At 40.0% G+C, this 21,226-nt stretch overlaps 1 protein-coding gene across 2 annotated transcripts in view; it reads right to left on the reverse strand.

The window, feature by feature from the left end:
• Positions 1 to 798: 798 nt before the first annotated feature.
• Positions 799 to 21,226, reverse strand: part of LOC119726646 (cyclin-dependent kinase 17-like) — a 75,015-nt gene continuing 54,587 nt past the window's right edge. Inside the window, exons 8-14 of one of the 2 annotated variants that reach the window (XM_038198407.1) lie at positions 19,712 to 19,835; positions 16,781 to 16,901; positions 15,560 to 15,806; positions 14,443 to 14,533; positions 12,672 to 12,749; positions 6,905 to 6,953; positions 799 to 4,519 (exon numbers count right to left, since the gene is read on the reverse strand). In XM_038198407.1, coding sequence (XP_038054335.1) covers positions 4,474 to 4,519; positions 6,905 to 6,953; positions 12,672 to 12,749; positions 14,443 to 14,533; positions 15,560 to 15,806; positions 16,781 to 16,901; positions 19,712 to 19,835 — 756 coding nt within the window. In that variant the 3' untranslated portion in view covers positions 799 to 4,473. The remainder of the gene's footprint in view (positions 4,520 to 6,904; positions 6,954 to 12,671; positions 12,750 to 14,442; positions 14,534 to 15,559; positions 15,807 to 16,780; positions 16,902 to 19,711; positions 19,836 to 21,226) is intronic. The other variant, XM_038198408.1, reaches the window with a different exon arrangement.

Genomic DNA, 21,226 nt, shown 5'->3' on the forward strand with positions numbered 1-21,226 from the left:
TCATAATGTATCCTGGGCTCAAGGCCCTGGGGATGAGGGTGTCTCTTTTGGTCAATGGCGTTGAGGGTTGTTTTTGCAACCATAACCAGAAACATGTTTGATTGGAACACCACTGTCGTCCATGCAGAACCACGCTGCGCGCTGCTAACGATCTTTGCGCAGAACCGAAATTGCCAAAATGCTTAAACACCCCCCAAAACTAACTCCCAAAATGCATTTTTAGAACAATTAAGCATGAGGCATGAGATTACGATTGCTGGCATGTGAGCGTGTGAATTGACTCTGAGGCGTTTGACACACCCTGGAGGCGTTTGACACACCCCGGAGGCGTGTACGCAACACACCCTGGAGGCACGACACTTGGTAGGTCTGAAAATAGCCGTCACAAAGCTTTCAACATTAAAGAGGGTCTCCATGATGATGTACAGCGATAACGTTATCGAATTGATCTATACAGTTCTCAAAAAAGGGGTATGCCTGACACCCCTCCCACCCCCAGCCTTCATATAAAATAAATAACCATGTTTAAATTAAACCTCAAATTGCGAAATGCTACAGGCCTTTCCTTGAAAACCGCTTCCTGCAAAATGCAGTTCACATACGTTTAAAGATGCATGCATGTATTTTCTTTATGCACAAGTCATCAGGAGTTACAACTCACCCAAACTTGCTCGCCTACCATTTTAACACAACCGTGTTCTCAACAGACTTCAGAATTTAAGTTAATTAACATTACATCGTTACCCTACAGGTGTCAAAAACTCTCCCCAACGTACATTTAACTGACAACTCCAGCACTTACTCTTTTGTTTTTATTTACTTTACATTTAAATATGTATCGTTACAATAATTAAGTTTATGTACATTATAATAACATTTATGTGGTTGGAAGGCATCAACGGTTAGTATACAGTAAAAGTAGATGCATGCTCTTAATCTGGGGGGTTTTCTTCAGTGGTACACATAAATATGCTTATCTGTATGGTAGGTATGATAACATGATGATGGTGACTGTGATGCAAGGTTCCTGTATATTTGTTGTCGAGTAAGTCCCTAAATTGTCAAAGTCAGCTTAGATACATGTATAGAAGTCAAGTCAACTAAAAGTATTTTATTCACTGACTTTCCATTAAGGACCTAAAAGAAAAATTGGGGGAGGGGATATTTATGGAAAATATAAGAACATTTTATGGGAATTTATGGAAAAAAATGGGGTATTTGATAAAAAAGCACTTCTGTTAAGTAGACAAAAGGCAATCTTTGCCATTGTAGGGGAAAAGACTGTGAATTTTCAACTGGACTTTTACAAAAATGTTGGGCAATTACGCAAAAAAAATTTGGGAAATGTCATATGTCGCTTAATATTAAAAAAAAAAAAAAAAAAAAAAAGACAAACAAGGCGACTGAATTTCAAATTTTGTTTTCATGAGGGGGAGAGGGAGCTCAGATAAGTTTGAGGTATGACACAATGGAACTAACTTTACAAAATACTGATACAAAAGGAACCTAACTTTTGGAGAAAAGTTATACCTAATTTTCAAACTAATTCAAAAGCTAAAAGATACATGTTTCTGTTTTTTTCTGTGGGGGGGGGGGGGATAAAAGAAAACCTAGAGTTATGTGTGATTTGGTTAATTTTGACAATTTTCTTTGGACAAAAGAATCCCTGCAAATAGTAGCTACAGAATATATGTGCTTGTTGAAAATGAGTTGTAGTGATTTGGATTAAATAATTTATTGTAAGTGTTGGCTTACAATGCACAATAATAAATCTAACTAAACTAGAGATTCTACCTATAGTAATTAACTATATCTTAAATTGCGGAGATATCATATAGTTCTAGGGCAAACCCAGGCAAATTTCAAGAATAGTTAAAGGGGATTTAACAGTAATCTTTCCATTGGTTCAAAAAAATATATATATAGGGCTTGCTAGTCTCAAACTTTAAAAACTCTTTCAAATTGAAACAGCGACGGAGTCAATTAATACATACTAATTACAGTATTGATGGAAATTGATTATTTTGTGATATACGCAGGTAGAAAGTTTTCAGTGTGTTTATTCATATCAACTACTTTGTGGGCGAGGCTACAATGAGCCAAAGGGGGGGGGGGGAGTCAGGATCACTGAAAATAGTGGGCAGTGTTTATGATTCACTAAATCGTTGGAATTCGTCTACTGATTATATTGCATATATGAAATAGTGTTGTTTTTTCAAAGAATTCAGTGAACTTGTGGCACAGAACAGTGCGATTGTCAGCATCACCTTTACATCAGCTTTAGAGGATGAAATAATTCAGAAATTATACAACAAAACTTGTTGGAAAGGGTAAAACACTGACATTCAACTGGGGTGGGGTATTTAGGGGGTGGGCTGTGCAAGTGAGGTTTCGGTTTCAGGGGTATTAAGTTACAAACAAAACAACCAAAAAAAGACAAGGTTCAAATGTATAACTGTCCCTATACAGCCACAATCGTTGCACTTGCCTACTAAATTCCTAAAAAAATCTCCTTTACTCCATGGATGTCACAGTATCAGGAAACAACACGAGAGAGCAGTTTCTCTTCACTCACGACCAAAATACACACCGAGTTCAAATCAACTGAATATTACTGAGCATTATAAAATAACAGTTTCATCATCAGTTTACACTAACAAAAAATTGTCTACTTAAAAACATTCATTTATGGAGGGACCACATGTAACACATCACTAAAAATCTGGGCAATTTAAGAACAAAAGAAAACAGAGGAATGTAAAACAAATGTATAAACTAATAAAATAATAAACTACTGAGGAGAAGATATCTGTAGTTTGACATCAAAAGCATATGAAAAAAATAGTCGCCTCACAATTTCTCTACAAACATCAGAGACAGTTGTCTGTGCTTGTCAGGCACTGCTTAATACCTAAGTAAGGTGTACAGTTGCACCGCTATTTTTATGAACAATTAGCTGTGGGCCTTACGTAAGTGTTCAGAAAAGGAGAAATCATCGAGCTCAGTAAGGAACAGGTTGACTTCTTCCTCTGAGTTCTAAGCCTCGCAGGATTCATGTGTAAGGATTTGTGAGTGGGTCTATGTAGTTGTCGGTACATCTGTACCTTATTTGTTGGTGAAGATAAACATTTATCGCGACATCTTTCTGATCAAATGTTTTCTTGTACAGCAATGCCATCGCTGCGGGATTATGTATCTCCAGGCTGCGGGATTATGTATCTCCAGCGATGAGCATGTAATTAGCAGAAATAACAAGTAATTTTTATCCTACATATGCCTGATATCCATCGTTAAATGTCTGTAAATGGTAACTGGTGAAATGTCATCTTTAACCTTGTTGCATGGTGCGTGTGGCGCCCTCTAGTGGGCAGGAACGCAGAGAATACTTTGACTTAAAAGTGCCATATAATGAGAACCACACCTGTCCAACAAATATTCTGTTGCTTGGTAGATCTCGAATTGAAAAGCTCACTTTATAGGCAACAATAATAACTGGCCTTCTGCCTTGAAAAGGGTAGACCCAGTAACTGGAGAACAAGAACCTTTTTTTGAAATTTTGGTTTTGTCATACTAGTGCCCCAGGTGAATATATATTTCATACTGTGCCTCATATCCTGTTAAAACGGTAACAAAGATGTGAAGAATACCTCTTAAGTTGCCTATTGACCAACTACTGGGGCTTCAATGGTACTCACAATCATTCTGTGTGTTGCAAATCGATGAAATTTGACAAGTTGTCACCATCACAAGGCACACTGCTTGAAACAAAATGAATCCGCCGCATGCAGAGATAGCAAAAAACTACTGTTTTGTGAAATGGTTGAAGATGCATTGTGGCTACAGGCCCTAATGCGGTCATAGTGCGTCTCCTTTCACGAAAGAGTCATTGATTTACCCCGATATGCATAGTTGTTTTTCACGATCTTGTTTCAAGCAGTGAGCACTGCGATGATGACCAATCCAGACCAAAATTCAAAAAGGAAAAAGGATTTCTAGCACCCAAGTTACTGGGTGTATGATCAGAGGTGCTTGAGCAGAATTCTCCAAATTAACTTAAAAGACCACGGTCATATTTAACTGAATTGTTTGCATGTCGACCATCCCACGAAACAAGACAACTGCTTGAATTTCTTAACACGCCACTCGGAGTTCAGCATTCTTATGGAAGTCAACCAAGTTGCGCTTTTAACTGGCCAATCAGTTCTACTGAAGACTGCCCCCTACAGCTGCCGTATTGTATTTGAAGGGCGCCCTCTATCACCTTCTTAAGCCAGGTGCGTGGTGAGACTTACAAAAACTGTCTACCGTACTACCTCTACAGGGAGGGTGGTAATAAAAACGGGGCTCAAAGTGCCGACACCTGCTTATACACAGACAGCAGGTGTTAAGAAAAAGGGGCGGGGCATTGTAGGAAACGAGCGTCCTTGCATGTCCAATCAATGATGATGATGTCATCGTGGTCAGGGGTCATCGTCACGTGCTCAGTACACCATGCTTTGCCGTCTGCCACGAATGGGACCTAGAGAAAGCAAAGGAAATATGGAACAAGTTTGTAAATATTTGGATAAAGGTTTTCGTCCGTTCTTGCTTTTTTTGTCATTAGTACTCTAATTTTTGTTAATATTTTTTTCTAAGCAAATTTTATTGAGCTGCTACCGGTAAATGCATAAAAGAAGCACAGGAAAGTCTTGCATAGCGAAGATTTTGGGCAAAAAAGAACAATCTACAATGGTGCCATGTTGATGCAGTCTAGCTATGTTTAAGTAAATTGAAGTATTACACATTTTTTTCTACTGATACAAATACATGTATATTAAGATCTGCACTGCACTTTTTATCATTTATTCAGACATCATAACACACTTGTGATTTGTGAACATTTGTAGATTTTTGCTATTAATATACTTATTGAGCTTAGCAGCTCAGTACGTATATGCTATCAGTATCATTGACAGCCTATGTTGCTTATAGGAGAATAGAAACAGCTATTGAAATACATGGATCTACGGTTGTAAGCTTCTAATTAAAGCCTCTGTACTGGTGACGTCACACTTTGTTTACTTGTGCGCTTTTCTACGGGGCTATGAAACCGTCGTCCCCACCAGGCTTCAGTAACAAAGCACACGTGTAAACACATGTGTAAGTGTGACGTCATCAGTGCAGAGGCTTATTGCCACTACGTTTTGCTGAGCATGTGAATTTTAGGAAAAGTTTGGGGGCGGAATTTGTTTTCTTCTATTTTCAGCTAGTTCTATGACATTGTGCCTTGCTACGTTTTTTTTAGTAAAAATCAAAATGTGGAAATTCAACACTGCAATGCCTTACTTGTTTAATACATGTATACATGCACTGGAACAGGTACACACATTATTTACTGCTATTCGTTGCAATTGTATTAATAAACAAAAAGCACAATGAAAGGGGATGAAACAATGTTTTCCAATTCTAAAAATATATATAATTGAGATAACTGGATATATTGTTACAGAGAAAGGAAAAAAATATATTATGTCAATGTGCAAAAAATGGAAAGTGAGATTTCAATTTTTTAAATTTTTTTTTGCATCGTGGTTATCTGTTCAAAACACTAGGCTGTTCATTACATGCATCCCGCACCAATGTAAACATGAAATGATCAGTACTGGCAGAAACTTGTGTAAAATTAATTTTAAAACTGAATTGAGTTGATTAGAAGGATTATTATAATTTTAAGTCATGGGTCATGGATCTTCCTGATTTCGACTGCAAAGGAAAACAATGTTAATGAGAGTGAAAATGCAGGGCAAATGATCTACCGGTACCGGTATCATCGAGGACTACTTTTTGTATTTTATGTTTCATTTTTTTTTTTACCAGGTCGACGTAAAAGTATAAATTTGGAATGTGCTAGGAAGTAGGAACACTTATTTCTTTTGATGACGTAAACGCATGGAAACACAAATATGAGTTTTGATTTTCACAAATCAGAAAAAAAAGGTAGACAAATTTCAACTCAGGGGGTGTACAAAGATAGCAAAAGAAATTGCCTAGTCTAATGAGGAACAGTTGCGGATATACTGCAAAATGAAAACAACAGGACTGGTGGCAACTCTAGCCTGGACTGACAACACTACTGCAGCAGTACTGCACTCTACTTTTTTTCAGCGCTTGTCTGCGCTGACAATCTAGCTAAGACAGCAATACTGCAAAAGAAAGCTATACAAGTAATTATGCACAAACAACGAGTAAGGACTTGGGAATGTCTCCATTTTCAAACCTGAACTACATTTCCAGCGCCTTGAGTACCTAACTGTTGGTAGATACGTGCGCTATATAAGACTCCGTTATTATTATTATTCTGAGGAAGGCCTGAGATAGGAGATGGGGTCTGGACATCCCCCCCCCCCTCCCAATGTCTCCTTCCCTGATCCCAGCCCAACCCCCAAACTTTGCTTGCAGCCAACGCCATATCCAAGGACACTGATAACGGATATTTTTTTCAGCTATCATTCTACTGATTCTGCTGAACTAGCGACAGGGACACTTTTGTGCATCAAATGGACCCATCATTCTCTGTATTTCCTTTACTATTTCATGATAGAGATTTGCAGTCACAGTTACCTTGGAAGAGGCAATGGGTGCTAGCGAACTCTGCCCCACCCCCCCCCCCCATCCCTATCATTATCCCCCAATCCCTATCAGTATCCCACCATCATTAACTTCAAAACCCCCCCACATCCCCCTCCCCCCCCCCCAAAAAAAAAACCAACAACTTCTGCTGAAGTTGAAATCCCACCACCTTATTACAGTTTAATTTTTTATTTTTTATTTAATTGGGAAGTAAACTTTCGAAGCAGAAAGGGGTGCTAGGCTAGAAAAAAAATTCCCGAAAGAAAGCATTTAACTTTTTTCTTAGAATATATACCTGCCACAGTTTGGATAGGCATGCTTTGTGGTTGGATCCTTGCAATTATCTGTGCGGAATAAACCATGGAGGGAGGAAGAAGTGGAGGGGCGTATGGATGGGGGAGGGGTATGGGGAGGGGTGTGGGGAGGGGTGTGGATTAGGGGGAAAAAATGGACAGGATGATGGACAAGAAATGACAAAGATGGAGGACAACAGACAGACGGACACAACAACATGTGGACCAACAGACAGGGTGAAAACAAACAGATTAGGACACATACATGAAAGAAGAAACACGGACATGAGGGACGGAGTGACAAACACGGTTACACACACCCACACAAACACAATTAGACAGACAGACCAAGGCGAGGGGCAGTAAAATTGGGTTCGGCAGACATGGAAGGAGAATTAGTGAAATAGGGGAATGTTAGGGGTGGAAGATTAGAGGACAAAAAGTCAAATTGAGGATTTGGGCATAAGTAGGCAAGGACATTTACGAGGAATGGAGGAAGGGAAGGGAAATGATGAGAAATGAAGGAGAGAAAGAGAGAAACGGCAAAAAATAAGTTAACAATGAGAAAAATGTAACGTTAAACAGACACAATGCTTTTCAAAAAAAAAAAACATTCACAGTCGGCATGCAGGGATCAGAGCGGGGTGCAGGGGAAATATCAAAATTTCTTCTGAAATTTGCAAGGGGCCTTACAGCATATATGTCAATTGATAAACCTCAAATCTAGCAGGTGACATGCATTTCATTCAAAGCTTATTCATAAGCCTTTAGGGTATCTTAGGGTATCTTAGGGTTACATGTACACCACTTTATGGTTACACCATGGAACTCTGTGCAAATGCATTCAGGCCAATGCATTACATGCTGGGGTGACTGTTAATGTTGCAACAAGTCATCACAATTAAAGTTATCCCAAATCAATCACAAGTCTTTCAGTCACAAACTCTTCAAGTGAACTGTGAAAAAAAAATACCATTCCTTTGTCACAGCAGGGTCACAGGCTCTTTGAAACCATCAGCTGACCTCACTTGTGATTCGACATGTGATTGACTTGCATTTCAAGCAGCATATGCAACAGAGGGACCCCCCCCCCCCTTGGGTTGGTCATTGGTTCCTGAAATCTCAGGATCTCTTTGAGAAATCAAGGGGGATGTGTTAGGTAACAATAGTCTAGAGTGTGGATAGGGTATAGGGACACTGGGGGAGGGACCCGCCCCCCTATCTCAAATCGTGCACAGATAGAACAATGGCCATAGAATTCGGGCGATTCACAATGCAGTGCGCCACCAAGAGTTTTCCACGGAGAGTTCATTTTTCCCAGTGCATTGTGGGAGATGGTTGACAAATTTGCATGTGGGACAATTGAAATTGTTAAGTTTTCCGGTCAGTAGTTTCGTAAGCGTAAATATTTAACTACCAGAAATGGAGCTGAGTTAAAGGTAATATACAACATTTCCAAACATCAAAAAACAAAACTACCAAATTATTATGAAACACCTTCCTTGACTGTAAGTGAATAATAGTCTCAAGCATCCTGTGAAATCATGGCACCTGGTGTGCTGTCATTTTCAAGAAAAGTTGAATTTTTGGATCACTTCCAAAAAGTCTGCAATCGGTTAAACATCCGTGAATGGGTGCAAGCCAGTTAGTCTGGTTCCCTGACCTGACAATTCCCCGACGTCTATAAATTGCTCCGTTTCTTCTGAAAGGAACCAGACAGGGAACCAGACTACAGCAAAACCATTTTTTTCTTGTTTTTTTCCCCAGCATCTATGAACACCAAACTTTAAACAGATCAGTGTAACAATATTTGCTATAAACATACTAACCCCCAAATCCATCCGTTTATAAAAACTACAGCAAATGTACATGTTGCATATGACCTTTAACATTATTAACAGGCAGCATTTCATTTCATAACATAAGCGGGGTGCGGCCATGGTTAAACAAACATATGGGTAGCTATTGAGAATTTAACATCTTGAGGATTTTTGTCAATCTAGCAAATATTTCCAAATTCATGCTTAAAAAAAAGATAAAGTCTGACAATTTATCAGCAATCTGGGGGTCAAGACCTACAACACAGGGCCCCGTAAGTCCCCTGCAAATTTCCAGAAGAGCAATCTCATCTTTGATCCCTAAAGCAAGAACATCCACATTTTCATCTGCACAACAAAATGTTCTCATGCGGTGCTTAGCTAACGGCAAGAGGCCAAATCTTATTTTCCTTGTCAAGCGCTTCAGTTATTATTCAAACTTGTAAAATTCTCGGCAGACTACACCTTTCAGATAATCAAGGAATAATCAGGAGGTTCGAGGTATAAAGGATTGGGTCCTAATCACATTGCGCGTCCCACTGCGGTCTCTCTTCCTCTAGGCTAATCTCCGCGTTTTCGCAAGTGTTTATTTTACATCTCTGCTGGTGATTGGAAATGAAATTGGATTTGCGAGTGTCAGAAAGACAAATTTTTGGAGAGGCGAGACAAGAGTGGAGATAATATCAAATTGCAGGGGAAAAAAACCAAATTGCTTGGGAAACTTCTTCATCTATATTGACATTTTTGTCCACGGTTGTGGCAGGTCACACAGCGGGGTGACAATGACATAAGCCACAGAAGCAGGTACAGCCTTCAAATTAACATTTGACTGTTCAAATAAAAAAAATGTTTAATTGAACTGCTATGGTTTTAGGATTATGCAAGTTTTGAGCATTTCAATAGACACTGCAGGCCAAGAAAATTGGTTCGTGGTACATGTAAATTGCAATTTAAACAAGTTTCAAACTTTGAATAAGGACTATCCTTGCATTAATTAGTGCAGACTTTAACTTTTAAGCACCGTCGATATATCAATATTACTCGATTATTCGATGTTATTTTGATATCGATATCGTCGATATCAAAATCTATTTCTTAATCATATCAAAATATCGAAATGTTTGACATTTAGGAATGATATCAAAAATATCAAAAATGTGTCAGATTATCTTCAAAATAAATCTCCTGTGTGTGGTTTTACTTTGTGTTTGCTGTATAATGAAATGAAACTTGGCGGCAACTTGTGCTTGTGACTCAAAATAAAAACATCGCGAAATGTCAAGCGGCGTCGCTTTGTGCTCAAAGTTCGCTGGAAAGGTCTCCCCTAAGGTAAAACCTGAAAAGAAACCACCCGTTCTGGACAAACTCTCAGTGCTGAGATGTGTTTTAAAAAGCTTGAGCAAAATGCTCCAGAGAAAGCCGTGGAAAATCGGGACTTAATATTATTTTGTTGTTTTTAAATCCAAGTGTCATCTTTTAAGGGCTTTAACTTTTACATGGGATAATTGATATATTGAATATTCTCGGTACAGGATTTTCCGATATAAAGATTATTGAAAGTTCTGATATAGACGGTGCTTAGTAATTAAGGAATCTATAGATTGGAATTTTTTCAGCATCATGCAGAAGCAGGATGGTTTCAAGAGTCAACACAATAATTATTACCAGACAAACAATCTGGAGCAATTAAGGCTGAAGACTGATTGTGATGTGCACAACTATATGCATTTTTCCATGCCAAGTATAAGACGTAACAGTTTGTTATTGAAACACCAAAATCAGGGGAACACAAACATTTTTTTTCATCTGAGCAAGGAACAGAACTGACTATTTTAAGGAATAATAATAACATAATAAGGAATACTAAGCTACCAGTAATTAAGAGGCTAAAAAAAACAATAAAAAGATATTTAATTAAGGTATGATGGATCATATGTTACCAAACATAGAAAAGTGAAAAGACAATCTGCTAAAAAAACGAAGCGAATAATTAAATGTTCTTTTTTTTTCTTCAAATAAACCAAAACGGGAAATGAAATTTTTGTGGTTTATTTGAAAGTTTGTAATGAAAAAGCTTCACCCTCTCTGAGTGATCCCTGTTTGCTATTTCCCGGGTTTGCAGCATTGCTGATGTTGCTAGCATCGTGACTTTGAGCGTGATCCCTGGCTACATGACATATAGGGGTTTATGGCTTCTGACTAGCGCCCCTAGAACAAAGACATTGACAAAATGGGGAGCCGCCAACATAGGGCTGGATAGCTCAGTTGGCAGAGCACCGGAACGGTAATCCGGAGGTCGCAGGTTCACACCTCACACCAATCAATTTCTTTGTACAACTTAAAAAATTACACATACCGTATTTTATCCCCAAAGGAATGGATGGGAACATTTCAATTTGGGAAAATGAAATACATGAAGTAACAAGAAAATTACGATCCTAGAAATGCACTTCTGCATAACACCTTAAAAATGGCGTTAACCATTTCTTTACCCTTATCCAAAAATTGAGATGCATTCAAATCTCCACCTTTAACATTATGAGTGTCGTACATGTATCTCAGGGGAACGATTGGTGGAAAATGAAACATCCACGAAATAATCAGCCCAGGGTTTGAGAGTTGCTGAGGGCCCCGGAGCAATGTAGCGTCTACGGTATGTGTTTGTATTTGCCTAGAAGGCACTCCTTACAACACCCATTTCTTTTGTTCTATGTAAACGTTCATAGGCAAAAACACCTTTACAATAGATCGTCAGGAATTTCAGTTTTCAAAAGTCATTCTTTAAAAATCCTGAAATCAGGAAAAACCTGACAAAAATTCCTGAAATCAGGAAAAATCCTGACAAAAAATCCTGAAATCAGGAAAAATCCTGACAAATGTCACCCCGGATATCTTAAATACTGCTTATGGACTCTGCCCACAAACAAGAGGTGGCGCTTTTGTTGGCCACCTTTAAGGGCTGCAGTGGAGGGGCACATCACGTGAGGGTGCTGGTTCATGCGCGTAATGTGCGTAGTACGCACAGTTAATTTGATTCTGAGCGTCAGGCCTCAGCAATACGTGTAAGAGTTAATGCATTTAATCTTTGGAGTTGTCTCCCTCCAAACTCTCCCATTTTAACCGTTAAGGGCGTACTTGTGCACCGAGTCCACTACAGCATCAGGCTTTAATACATCAACTTTCATGCTGGCTAACAACCATGTGTGCATATCAAAGCAGCATCATTCCAACAAAAATTGAAATTTCTTGGGCGGAGTAAGACCAAAACAGGAAACCACCGCAGCACTTTATAGCATGGTTTACTATTTTCTACCCAAAAAATATTTTACATCGGCAGGTATAAATCTGCTGACTGTCAACCTCATCTCTGGTCTGTTGTGTTTGTCTAAGGTTTGTTTTGGGGTGGTTTTTTTTTGGGTGGGGGATCAATACTGCAGAATGGCTTTGAAAACAGAAACAGAAAACAAGCTTTGCATACAGCAATACAAGCACACTAGAGTCACAACAAGCACCCATGCTAACTCATTTTCGAGTAACATGTGTTTTCTCAAAAACAGTACAAACAAACGGCAAATTTGATTGCTTCAAAACTCTTGTTGGAGTTGAAAAGGGAGAGGAAAAGTCGAGGGTTCTTGTTTTGGGATTATCTTTGGAAATCAGTGGGGTGGCATCTGGGACTTGGCTGGGTACAACTAGGTACCAGCTGTGAACAGGATAGGTGCTGGCTGGGTGTAAATTGGGGATAACTGGGTACCAGCTGTGCACAAGCTGGTGCTGACTGGTTGCAAATTGGGGACAACTGGGTACCAGCTGTGCACAAGCTGGTGCTGGCTGGGTGTAAATTGGGGACAACTGGGTACCAGCTGTGCACAGGCTGGGTAATGGCTGGGTATAAATTGGGTACAAATTAGGGATACATGTACCAGTAGACTACCGTGGGAAACCTACTTACCTTGTCCTGATACTGCCGAGCTTCGGATACCCGGGTCTTTGTCCAATTTACATTCTGTGAGTTCAAATATTGAATGCTCTAAAAACAGGGAAAGAAAAAATGTGAAAAGATTGTGAAATCAAATCAAAATTGTATTACCTAAAGAAATTATGTAAAACAGACCATGGAAAAAGAATCTCCAAAATGTTGAAGGTGTTGTCATGAAGTCCACTGATTTTTTTTGCCTTTTTTCAAAATTATCAGCTTTTTCTGATTTTGCAAGCACTTTTTAAATCTGCTATGGAATAATGCTTAACGTGGAAAAGATTTGCTCAGCTACAACAGGTTACCAACTAAAAACATCATGCTTTATATGTTGCAACTGGTACTCTTCAGATTGTTCCCTACCCAGAAATGCGCTTAGGAGTTCCATAAAGTATTATCTGTTGCAACAGAGACATTACGGTTCTTCATTTCTTAAATATGATTTCATATTATGGTATACAAATATTGAGTGGCTCAGAGTGGAATGGGAGGAATATTATCGCAAGGTAAAATCTAGCCCAGTGAAATGGAAAAGTCCAGATTTTACCGAGCGATAATATTCCTCCCATTTCACAATTTAAAGCCGCTCAATATTTGTTTTATGTAACTGACACTATAGATCTGTCATTTGATTTGCAGTTGAAATGAACTTCTATTTCAATACAAAATTGGTGGGAAATGTATTTCTCTCTTCCAAACCACCCCTTGGGAATGCTACGCGCAACGCGCACACCAGCATGCATTTGCAAACAAATACTGCGCCATGGAACAAGGGTGATCCTAATTGTTGAATAGTAAATCCCAATCACCATGGGTTAAGTTATCACCATGGGTCAGTTATATAATTGTTAATGTTCAAGGGCTGTATTAAATACTCTGAACATCACACGGTATTGGTATCATTATTTTAAACCTCTCGTCAATTAACACTTCTAGTCTTCTGCACTTCACAACCGTTCAAGGTTTGTAAAACCACTTTTGCCCATAAAGCATGGAGGAATAGACTTAGCCCCTGCACTTTAAATTTCTCCGAGTCAATCATTTGTGGAGTACGAATAACACTTCAAATCACTGCACACTTCTTTTGTGTGGTTAAGCTCAGGGCAAGCAGGCAGGTTCGGATGACGTGTATACATGCAAAGGTTTTGCGATACTCGGAACGGATGACAGATAAACACGCAATAAGCGAGGCCAGAAATATCTGTCAGCGACCCACTCGCAGCGAGCGAGGCCGGAAATATCAGGGTGTGCTACCCGCAGATGACGGCCTGAACCCGTCTGGCATCGAGGTTCATGAAAACAATCCCACGCCTGGGTCCGGTCATGTTAAAATAACCCCGGCGCGAACTGGTTAATAAGTTTGGGGGGGGGGGGCAAAATTGCAAATGCTCTAAATCCTATCAAACAACTATCAGGTTTCTTAATATGAAAAAAAAAATACCATGACCTGCCACTCTGTTATATATTCGGTTTGGGGGTTTTCCAAACTTCGACTTCATCTCCAGTGCGGCTTCACCTCTGGCTTCAGAAATGTTTACAAGCTTTCAATGTTCAACCCAAATGGAAATGGTCTGAACTTTCGCCTCATATAAAAGATCTAATGTTCAATATGAACAATACGTACAAGCACAACATTGACCAATATTGAGAGGGAGCTCCCAAACTCACAGGCTGAAAAAAAATCCTGGAGATGATGCTGGGGAGAGGCCGAGGTTTGAAAAACACCCAAATCTGAACATCAACTTACCATCACCGAGGTCTGCGATAAGAGGTCCGAAGCAGTTGAAGAAAGGATGACGCATTGCATCGTGGGCTGATATTCTGTTCTTGCCTTGGTACTGGTGACACATTTGAAATGTTAAAATTAATTTCATACAAATAAGTTTGAGTTGCATCATGTGGTTCTGAAAAGAACCAGTGGAAACACAACGTTTCGGACATTATGCTCTCCGTCGTCGTCGTCAGGAGATTGAGCGATTCCAAAAACACAAAATTGATATCACCGTGCAAACCTTTAAAGGAACATTACAGCCTGAAATCCCATAAAAATATGTCTTGGATTGTTTACTTATCCTACTTCAAAGATCTGGTTGAAAGAAAACTAACCTAATGTCTTACCATTCCTGTGAGAAAAGACGAAAAAAACCTGGTTGTTTTCATTGGACGCAGCGGACATTTTGTGGCATATGCATACGTATTTCCATATTTTATTCTTTATATTTACTTTTATCATTTTTTGGTATGGTTTTGATCTTGTGTATCATGTTGCTTTTATTTGTGTCTTTTTTTCTTGGGGGGGGGGGGGGGGGGGCTGAGGGGGGAGGGGGGGAGGAGGGGGGGGGGAAGAATCTCTTGGATAACCAATCCAGACAGTGGGTGATGGTACACTCATGGACGCCCCAGTAATGGTGAAAATATTGCACCGGCTAGATTCACAATACGGCCGCATAAGAAGGACTTGGCTAGGGCTTACAATTAAACATGTGCCTACAGCAATTGTTTATGGTGTAAATCGAGGACATAGGTGCAACATCATCAGTGAATCGAGGACAGGAACCAAATTCGAGGACGACCTCCATTAGAAAACGTGTACAAAACCAATGAGAGCTGTTGCGAAAAAGTCAAAGTACAAACAAAGGAAAAGAGAAGAGGAACAATACAAAATCCTCGATTTACACCATAAACAAACATGCTAGAAGAGGCTGAAGTCACCTCCCATTGACATGTGTGTGACTGCTAGCCGTAGTCATGTAATTCTGACCAACCTAACTTTTATGGAGCAGTGTTTTTTTTTCTCCAATAGCTTACATTATGCATCTTCCACTACTGCAAACTCTTGCGACAAAGACACTCAGACTACCCACCTGTAAGAGTTTACTTAACAAGCTCTGGCCGTCAGCGTCCAGCCGCGGGGCGTGGTTGACCAGCGGTTCCCGCCGGTACCTGTGGAAGTTGTAAGAGAGGAACTCCTCGTTGGAGCTGATGCCCGGCCACGTCTCGTCCGTGGGCGTGCCTAGGACCTTCCAGATCAGGTGGAGCTCGTCCTCCACCGTGGAGCCTGGGAAGAGGGGCCTACCGGCGACCATCTCGTAGTAGATGCACCCAACACCCCTGGGAGAAGGAAGAAAGACTTCTTATTTACAACCCAGGATACAATGTAAGGGATTTGAAGTTTCCCAAATGTAATTTCTGACTCTAGGGGACCATGTGGCATTTCAAAACATTCCAGGAACTACCAAGGATGTAGTCCAGTCCATCACAAGTCCCTGCCAGCCCCTACAAGTCCATCACAAGTCCATCACAAGTCCTCCATTCCTATTCAAATTACAAGCTATTCAAATGAGCTTTTACAAAGGCATTCCCTTGTTATTTGTCATCCACTGTTTCTTGTGACTGGACTTGTTAATAGAGTTGTGTATTACTTGTGATGGACTTTTGATGGACTCAAACTACATCCCTTGTCAATGATTCATTGGGTCCAGTTTTGCGTCTGCAAATTGAGAGCAGCGTTAGATGCACTATTACTGAGGCTGGCTAGATAATTTAACATGAACTTACACGCAGACAGAAAGAAATGCTAACAATGCAAGTTTTGCCTGTTAAATGTCTTGGTTGATACCATCAAAAATTTCAACAGAAGGGGAAGAATGGGGGAGGAGTGAGGGTGAAGGAGGTGAGGGTAAAGGAGGCAAGGGTGAGGAAGGGGTGTGGCAGGGTGTGGCAGGGGCATGGCAGGGGTGTGGCAGGGGCATGGCAGGGGTGTGACAGGGGCATGGCAGGGGTGTGACAGGAGCATGACAGTTGTGTAGCAAGGGTGTGACAGCTGTGTAGCAGGGGTGTGGCAGGGCGAGCAGGGTGTGGTAGGGGCATGGCAGGGGTGTGACAGGGGCATGGCAGGGGTGTGACAGGAGCATGACAGTTGTGTAGCAAGGGTGTGGCAGGTGTGTAGTAAGGGCGTGACAAGGGTGAGGCAAGGGCGTAGAAGGGGTGAGGCAGAGGTGTGGCTAAAGCTTTACGGGGTTGTTACAGGGGTGTGGCAAAGGCGTGGTATGGTTGTAGCAGGGGCGTGGCCCTCAGTTACTTACCACATATCAATGGAGGTTGAATACTCAGTGCTTCCTAGCAATACATCAGGGGGCCGATACCAGAGGGTGACCACCTCATTGGAAAACGTCTTACTGGGGACGGACTTTGCTCGGGCCAACCCTGCAGAGGTCAAAGGTCATGAAACGTCACCAAAGGTCAAATCATTCAATAAAAGGGTACATGACTGACTATAGGGATAAATATAATCCATTCCTACAGAATATAAAAATGTATTGTTGATATGATATTACTACTTGAATATATCATGGCAATGCCTGGCACTAAACGGCGCAGCTGTTCAGGCTGAAATACTGGTCTTATTTTGCTGTCATGGTGATGCAACGTAAAATATTAAAAATGCATGCATGACATTTTTACGAGCAGTTTAGATGCAGTGCCAAAATGTCACGGCATGAAAACTGAAAAGGCAAAAGGGAAGTGATTTCAATATATTTTAACCAGAAGGATGTATCATAAATAATTCACAGAATAACATAGTGAAATTCAATATAAAATATAAACAAATAAGCTGCACCGAGGCACATCTAGTTTCAATTTGTCAGGTTTTAGTTCTTTCTAATAAGGAACTTTAAAACAGGCTTGCAAGGTCATTTTACTAAAGAAATTTGTTGCCCCTAACATTATACTCCTGCTTTAGACATGGGCCTAAACAATCACTGAAGCTTAAGATGAAGCCTGGTGGTTTGTAAAAAAAAAATGCCTCCAGAAAAACAAGCAGGAATTGAGACAACGTCGATGGGGTAGTCAGGCCATGATTTCATGAAGATTGTAAAGAAACCCTCCATCTTCCCTCCTGGCAAGGGGCACATGTGGACAGGTGTTTCTTTTGATTACTCTGCTGAAAGACTTTCGATGATCGCTGGAATACAAACCACGTTCGAAGAAAGGCTATTTTTCTTTTGCAAGGTGTCTGTTTTTTTCCCCCCGGAACTACAGGGTGGTGCAAAAAGAAGGAAACCCACTTTTGACAGCAATTTTCACCTACTTGTTGAGCATATTTCAAAGATTCAATTTAATGGTGTTAAAATATTGATCTTTAAACATAAGTGACGAAAAAAATGATTGCAAATGCATATTTTGTCTCTGAGACATGGTAGCTAAAAAATTTCATGTGCCAAACATGTTTGTCCATGGACGGCATAATAACACTATTCTTGCGATATTTTTAAAAGATTTTGTTTTCACTATGTATGGTTGAAGAGCTATACTTCACTACATAATAAAAAAAAAAAACAAGTTCAAATAAGTTAAGTAAGACTAGCTCTAAGCTTCAAATTCAAATGTGACTTTTCAATATTAAAGGGAATATACAACATTTGCAAACATCGAAAAATAAAACTACCAAGTTTTTGCGAAATACCTTAATAGGATGTTGGTAAATGACAGTCTAAAGCATCCTGTAAAATTATGGCACCTGGTATACTGTCATTTTCACGAAAAGTGGTATTTTTGTATCAATTTCCAACGCTGATCGGCCGATCAGCGTTGGAAACAACTGGCTTTTTTTCAAATACTGGCCCCAATTGACCATTGCACTTGTTTGCAATCGATTACAAACCTATGAACGGGTACGAGCCAGCTAGACTGGTTCCCTGACCTTACAATTCCCCAATGTATGTAAACTGCTCTGTTTCTTCTTATATGGAGTCAGGGAACCAGACTACAGGAAAATGATCGTTTTTCTTGGTTTTTATAGCATTTTCGAACCCAAAACCTCCAAAAAGTCAGTGTAACTATATTTGCTTTATATTTCCAACCCCCCAATTCCATCCATTTCTGAAAATTACAGCAAAAGCAAATAATGTATATTCCCTTTAATGAGAATCTAAGAACCAAATTTTTGAGGGACGAAGTAGAAAACAAACCCATTCCCCAAAGAAAAAAAGAAAGAAAAAAAAAATAGTGCGACTGACATAACACCACCAATAGTCTATCTGGATTCTTAGGAATTATTTGCGCCGGAGCTGTCTGCCTAATTTGACAGCATGTGATAAATACTGGTGACCTTTTCTCTTTAACTGCCCTGCATGGGCAGACAGCTGGTCTTGGCTGGTGCACGGTATCTGACGACAGCACGATTCCGGTAGTATCGTAAATAACAAGGGAGCGTCGATTTGTTGGGCTGTTGCAGGATTAGGGTGATTTGGAGAGAAAAACACAGGCTTGCATTCGCTTCCGCTCACCGGTTCATGAACAGGAGTTTGAAAAGGCCACGGTGATCATTACATGTACATCAGGGATTTTTAAACTCAACAAAGGAATCGCTATTTTGGCGAGCAGTATTATTTCTTGGTTTAATTAAACGCTTATTTACCTTCCGTCAATTAAATTAATTTGTTTGATATTTAAAAAAATGTTATTTCTTCAATTAAAATTAGCCATGCACTGTTGTTGGTGCTAAAATATATCAATCATTTTGTATTATTTTATAATGAGTTTTCTAGATTGTTTAAGGACGTTTTCAGGAACAAAAATGTACATGCAAACATCACGTTGGAACAGGATTCAGCACATGATGACATAAGTTAGAATAAAAGGTAAGATGATGAACAAATAAGGTTTTGGGGTTTTGAGTGAGAAATTTGTTTTTTGTGTACAGAAAAGAAATCTTATCAATTAATCAGACTGCTATAAAAAAAAAGAAGTAAACTGATTATGCCACATCGATGATGATGCAACAGTTAGCAGAGAAAGAGTTGTAGTTTTTGACGTCTAATGTTGGTTTATACCTGGCACAAATGAGTATGGAAGTACTTGCAACACTGGTGAGGGGAGGGGTTGGGGTGGAGGGGGTGGGAGGGGGTGGATTGGGGTGGGGAGGGGTGTTGGGAGGGGTGTTGGGAGGGGTGGGGGAGGGGTGGGGGAGGGTGGGGGTGGGGGGGGGGTGGAGGATGGGCGGGAGTTCTTACCAAAATCTGCTAGTTTAAGTTCGCCGTTGTCGTTGATGAGTAGATTTTGTGGTTTGAGATCTCGATGTAGCACCTGACGCTTGTGACAGTATTGGAGGCCTCGGAGGAGTTGAAATAAAAATAACTGCCGGGAAAGTAACAAGAATAACAACCAAAAACAGTCAAAAAGTCATCGATACGTAACTTGTTGAACAGAGGAAACATGGGTTAGGGAGACCTTAATCTAATACCGTGAAATTCTGCCACTGAAGGGCAAAACCCAGAAAGGCATAAATGTAAGGAAATTGGAAAGTTCTAAGGTGGTGATGCATTACACGAGGGAGTTGGTGGGGTCGGATTGACATTAAAAAAATGGGGGTTGTTTTTTTACTTCTGGTGTTTTGAAAGTATTAATAACCTAATGGAAAATTGAGAACTGTGAATTATTCGATGGTATAATGCAAGAAGTTACGCATCTTATACAGTGGTGAGAATCAACTGTTACGAAAAAAGTGAGGGTGACCAAAATATGGGGAAAACTATTCGACCCCAATTTGAACAATCTTGGTAGTGTTTCCATCATTCCCAGCAAAGTGGCATTCAATTCAATGTGAAAAGATATCAATTTTTCTTCCTTAACCCTCCTGCTATCTGAACAGTCACAGACAGTCAAACGATCAATCTTCTTCCCCTACTAGCCTTTTACACAGGCTAGTCACCAACAGTCACATCATATTTCAAGCAAGCACTCTGACAAGTCAAATTCAGTCAACAGACAAAAACAGGCAAATGGTAGGCACAGGATGCTTTAGACTTTCATTCACTAACAGTCCAGTAAGGTATTTTGTGATAGTTTTGGTAGTTTTGTTTTTGATGTTTGCAAATGTTGTATACTCCCTTTAACTAGTATCCACTGATAGAGTATGTTACTGCTACCTTCTAACGCTAGCTCATGGAAATGTCAATGAGAATGTCATTGTGAATGTCATTGAAGGCATCATCAATAAAGTCAGCCTGTGTTCTGACAGGTAGTGACGTCACAAGTTATTTGGGAAGTCAATGAGAATGTCATTGTGAATGCCATTGAAGGCATCATCAATAGAACTCAGCCTGTGTCCTGACAGGTGCTGACGTCACAAGTTATTTGGGAATGTGCTTGAGACTCACGCATAACATACCTGTGTACGCGGTATGAACTGTGAAATGAACTCGCATAGAAAAACATGGGAGTGGCAATTGTGTGGAGGAGCTTAGGACAGGATTCATTTTTGTGTACAGCCAATCGGCAGTTGTTTTTTGTTTTTCAAGTTATACCGGTAGCTGTTTCAATAATCGGTTTTCGCCCGATGTATTTTCCCTATTCTAAATTTTACCCATGCAAATACCTACCATAATGAAAGATTACCACCTTATCTCTACTACACTGGTAACCCGAATTATAAACATACTGCACATGTACAAGTTGGGTCAGCAAATTTTCTGGGTACCGTGCAGGTATTCAAAACACGGCTCCCAAAATATTGGGGTTGTCTTATT

The sequence above is a fragment of the Patiria miniata genome, unplaced genomic scaffold (genome assembly GCF_015706575.1).
Source record: "Patiria miniata isolate m_02_andy unplaced genomic scaffold, ASM1570657v1 HiC_scaffold_2, whole genome shotgun sequence".
Lineage (NCBI taxonomy): Eukaryota > Metazoa > Echinodermata > Asteroidea > Valvatida > Asterinidae > Patiria > Patiria miniata.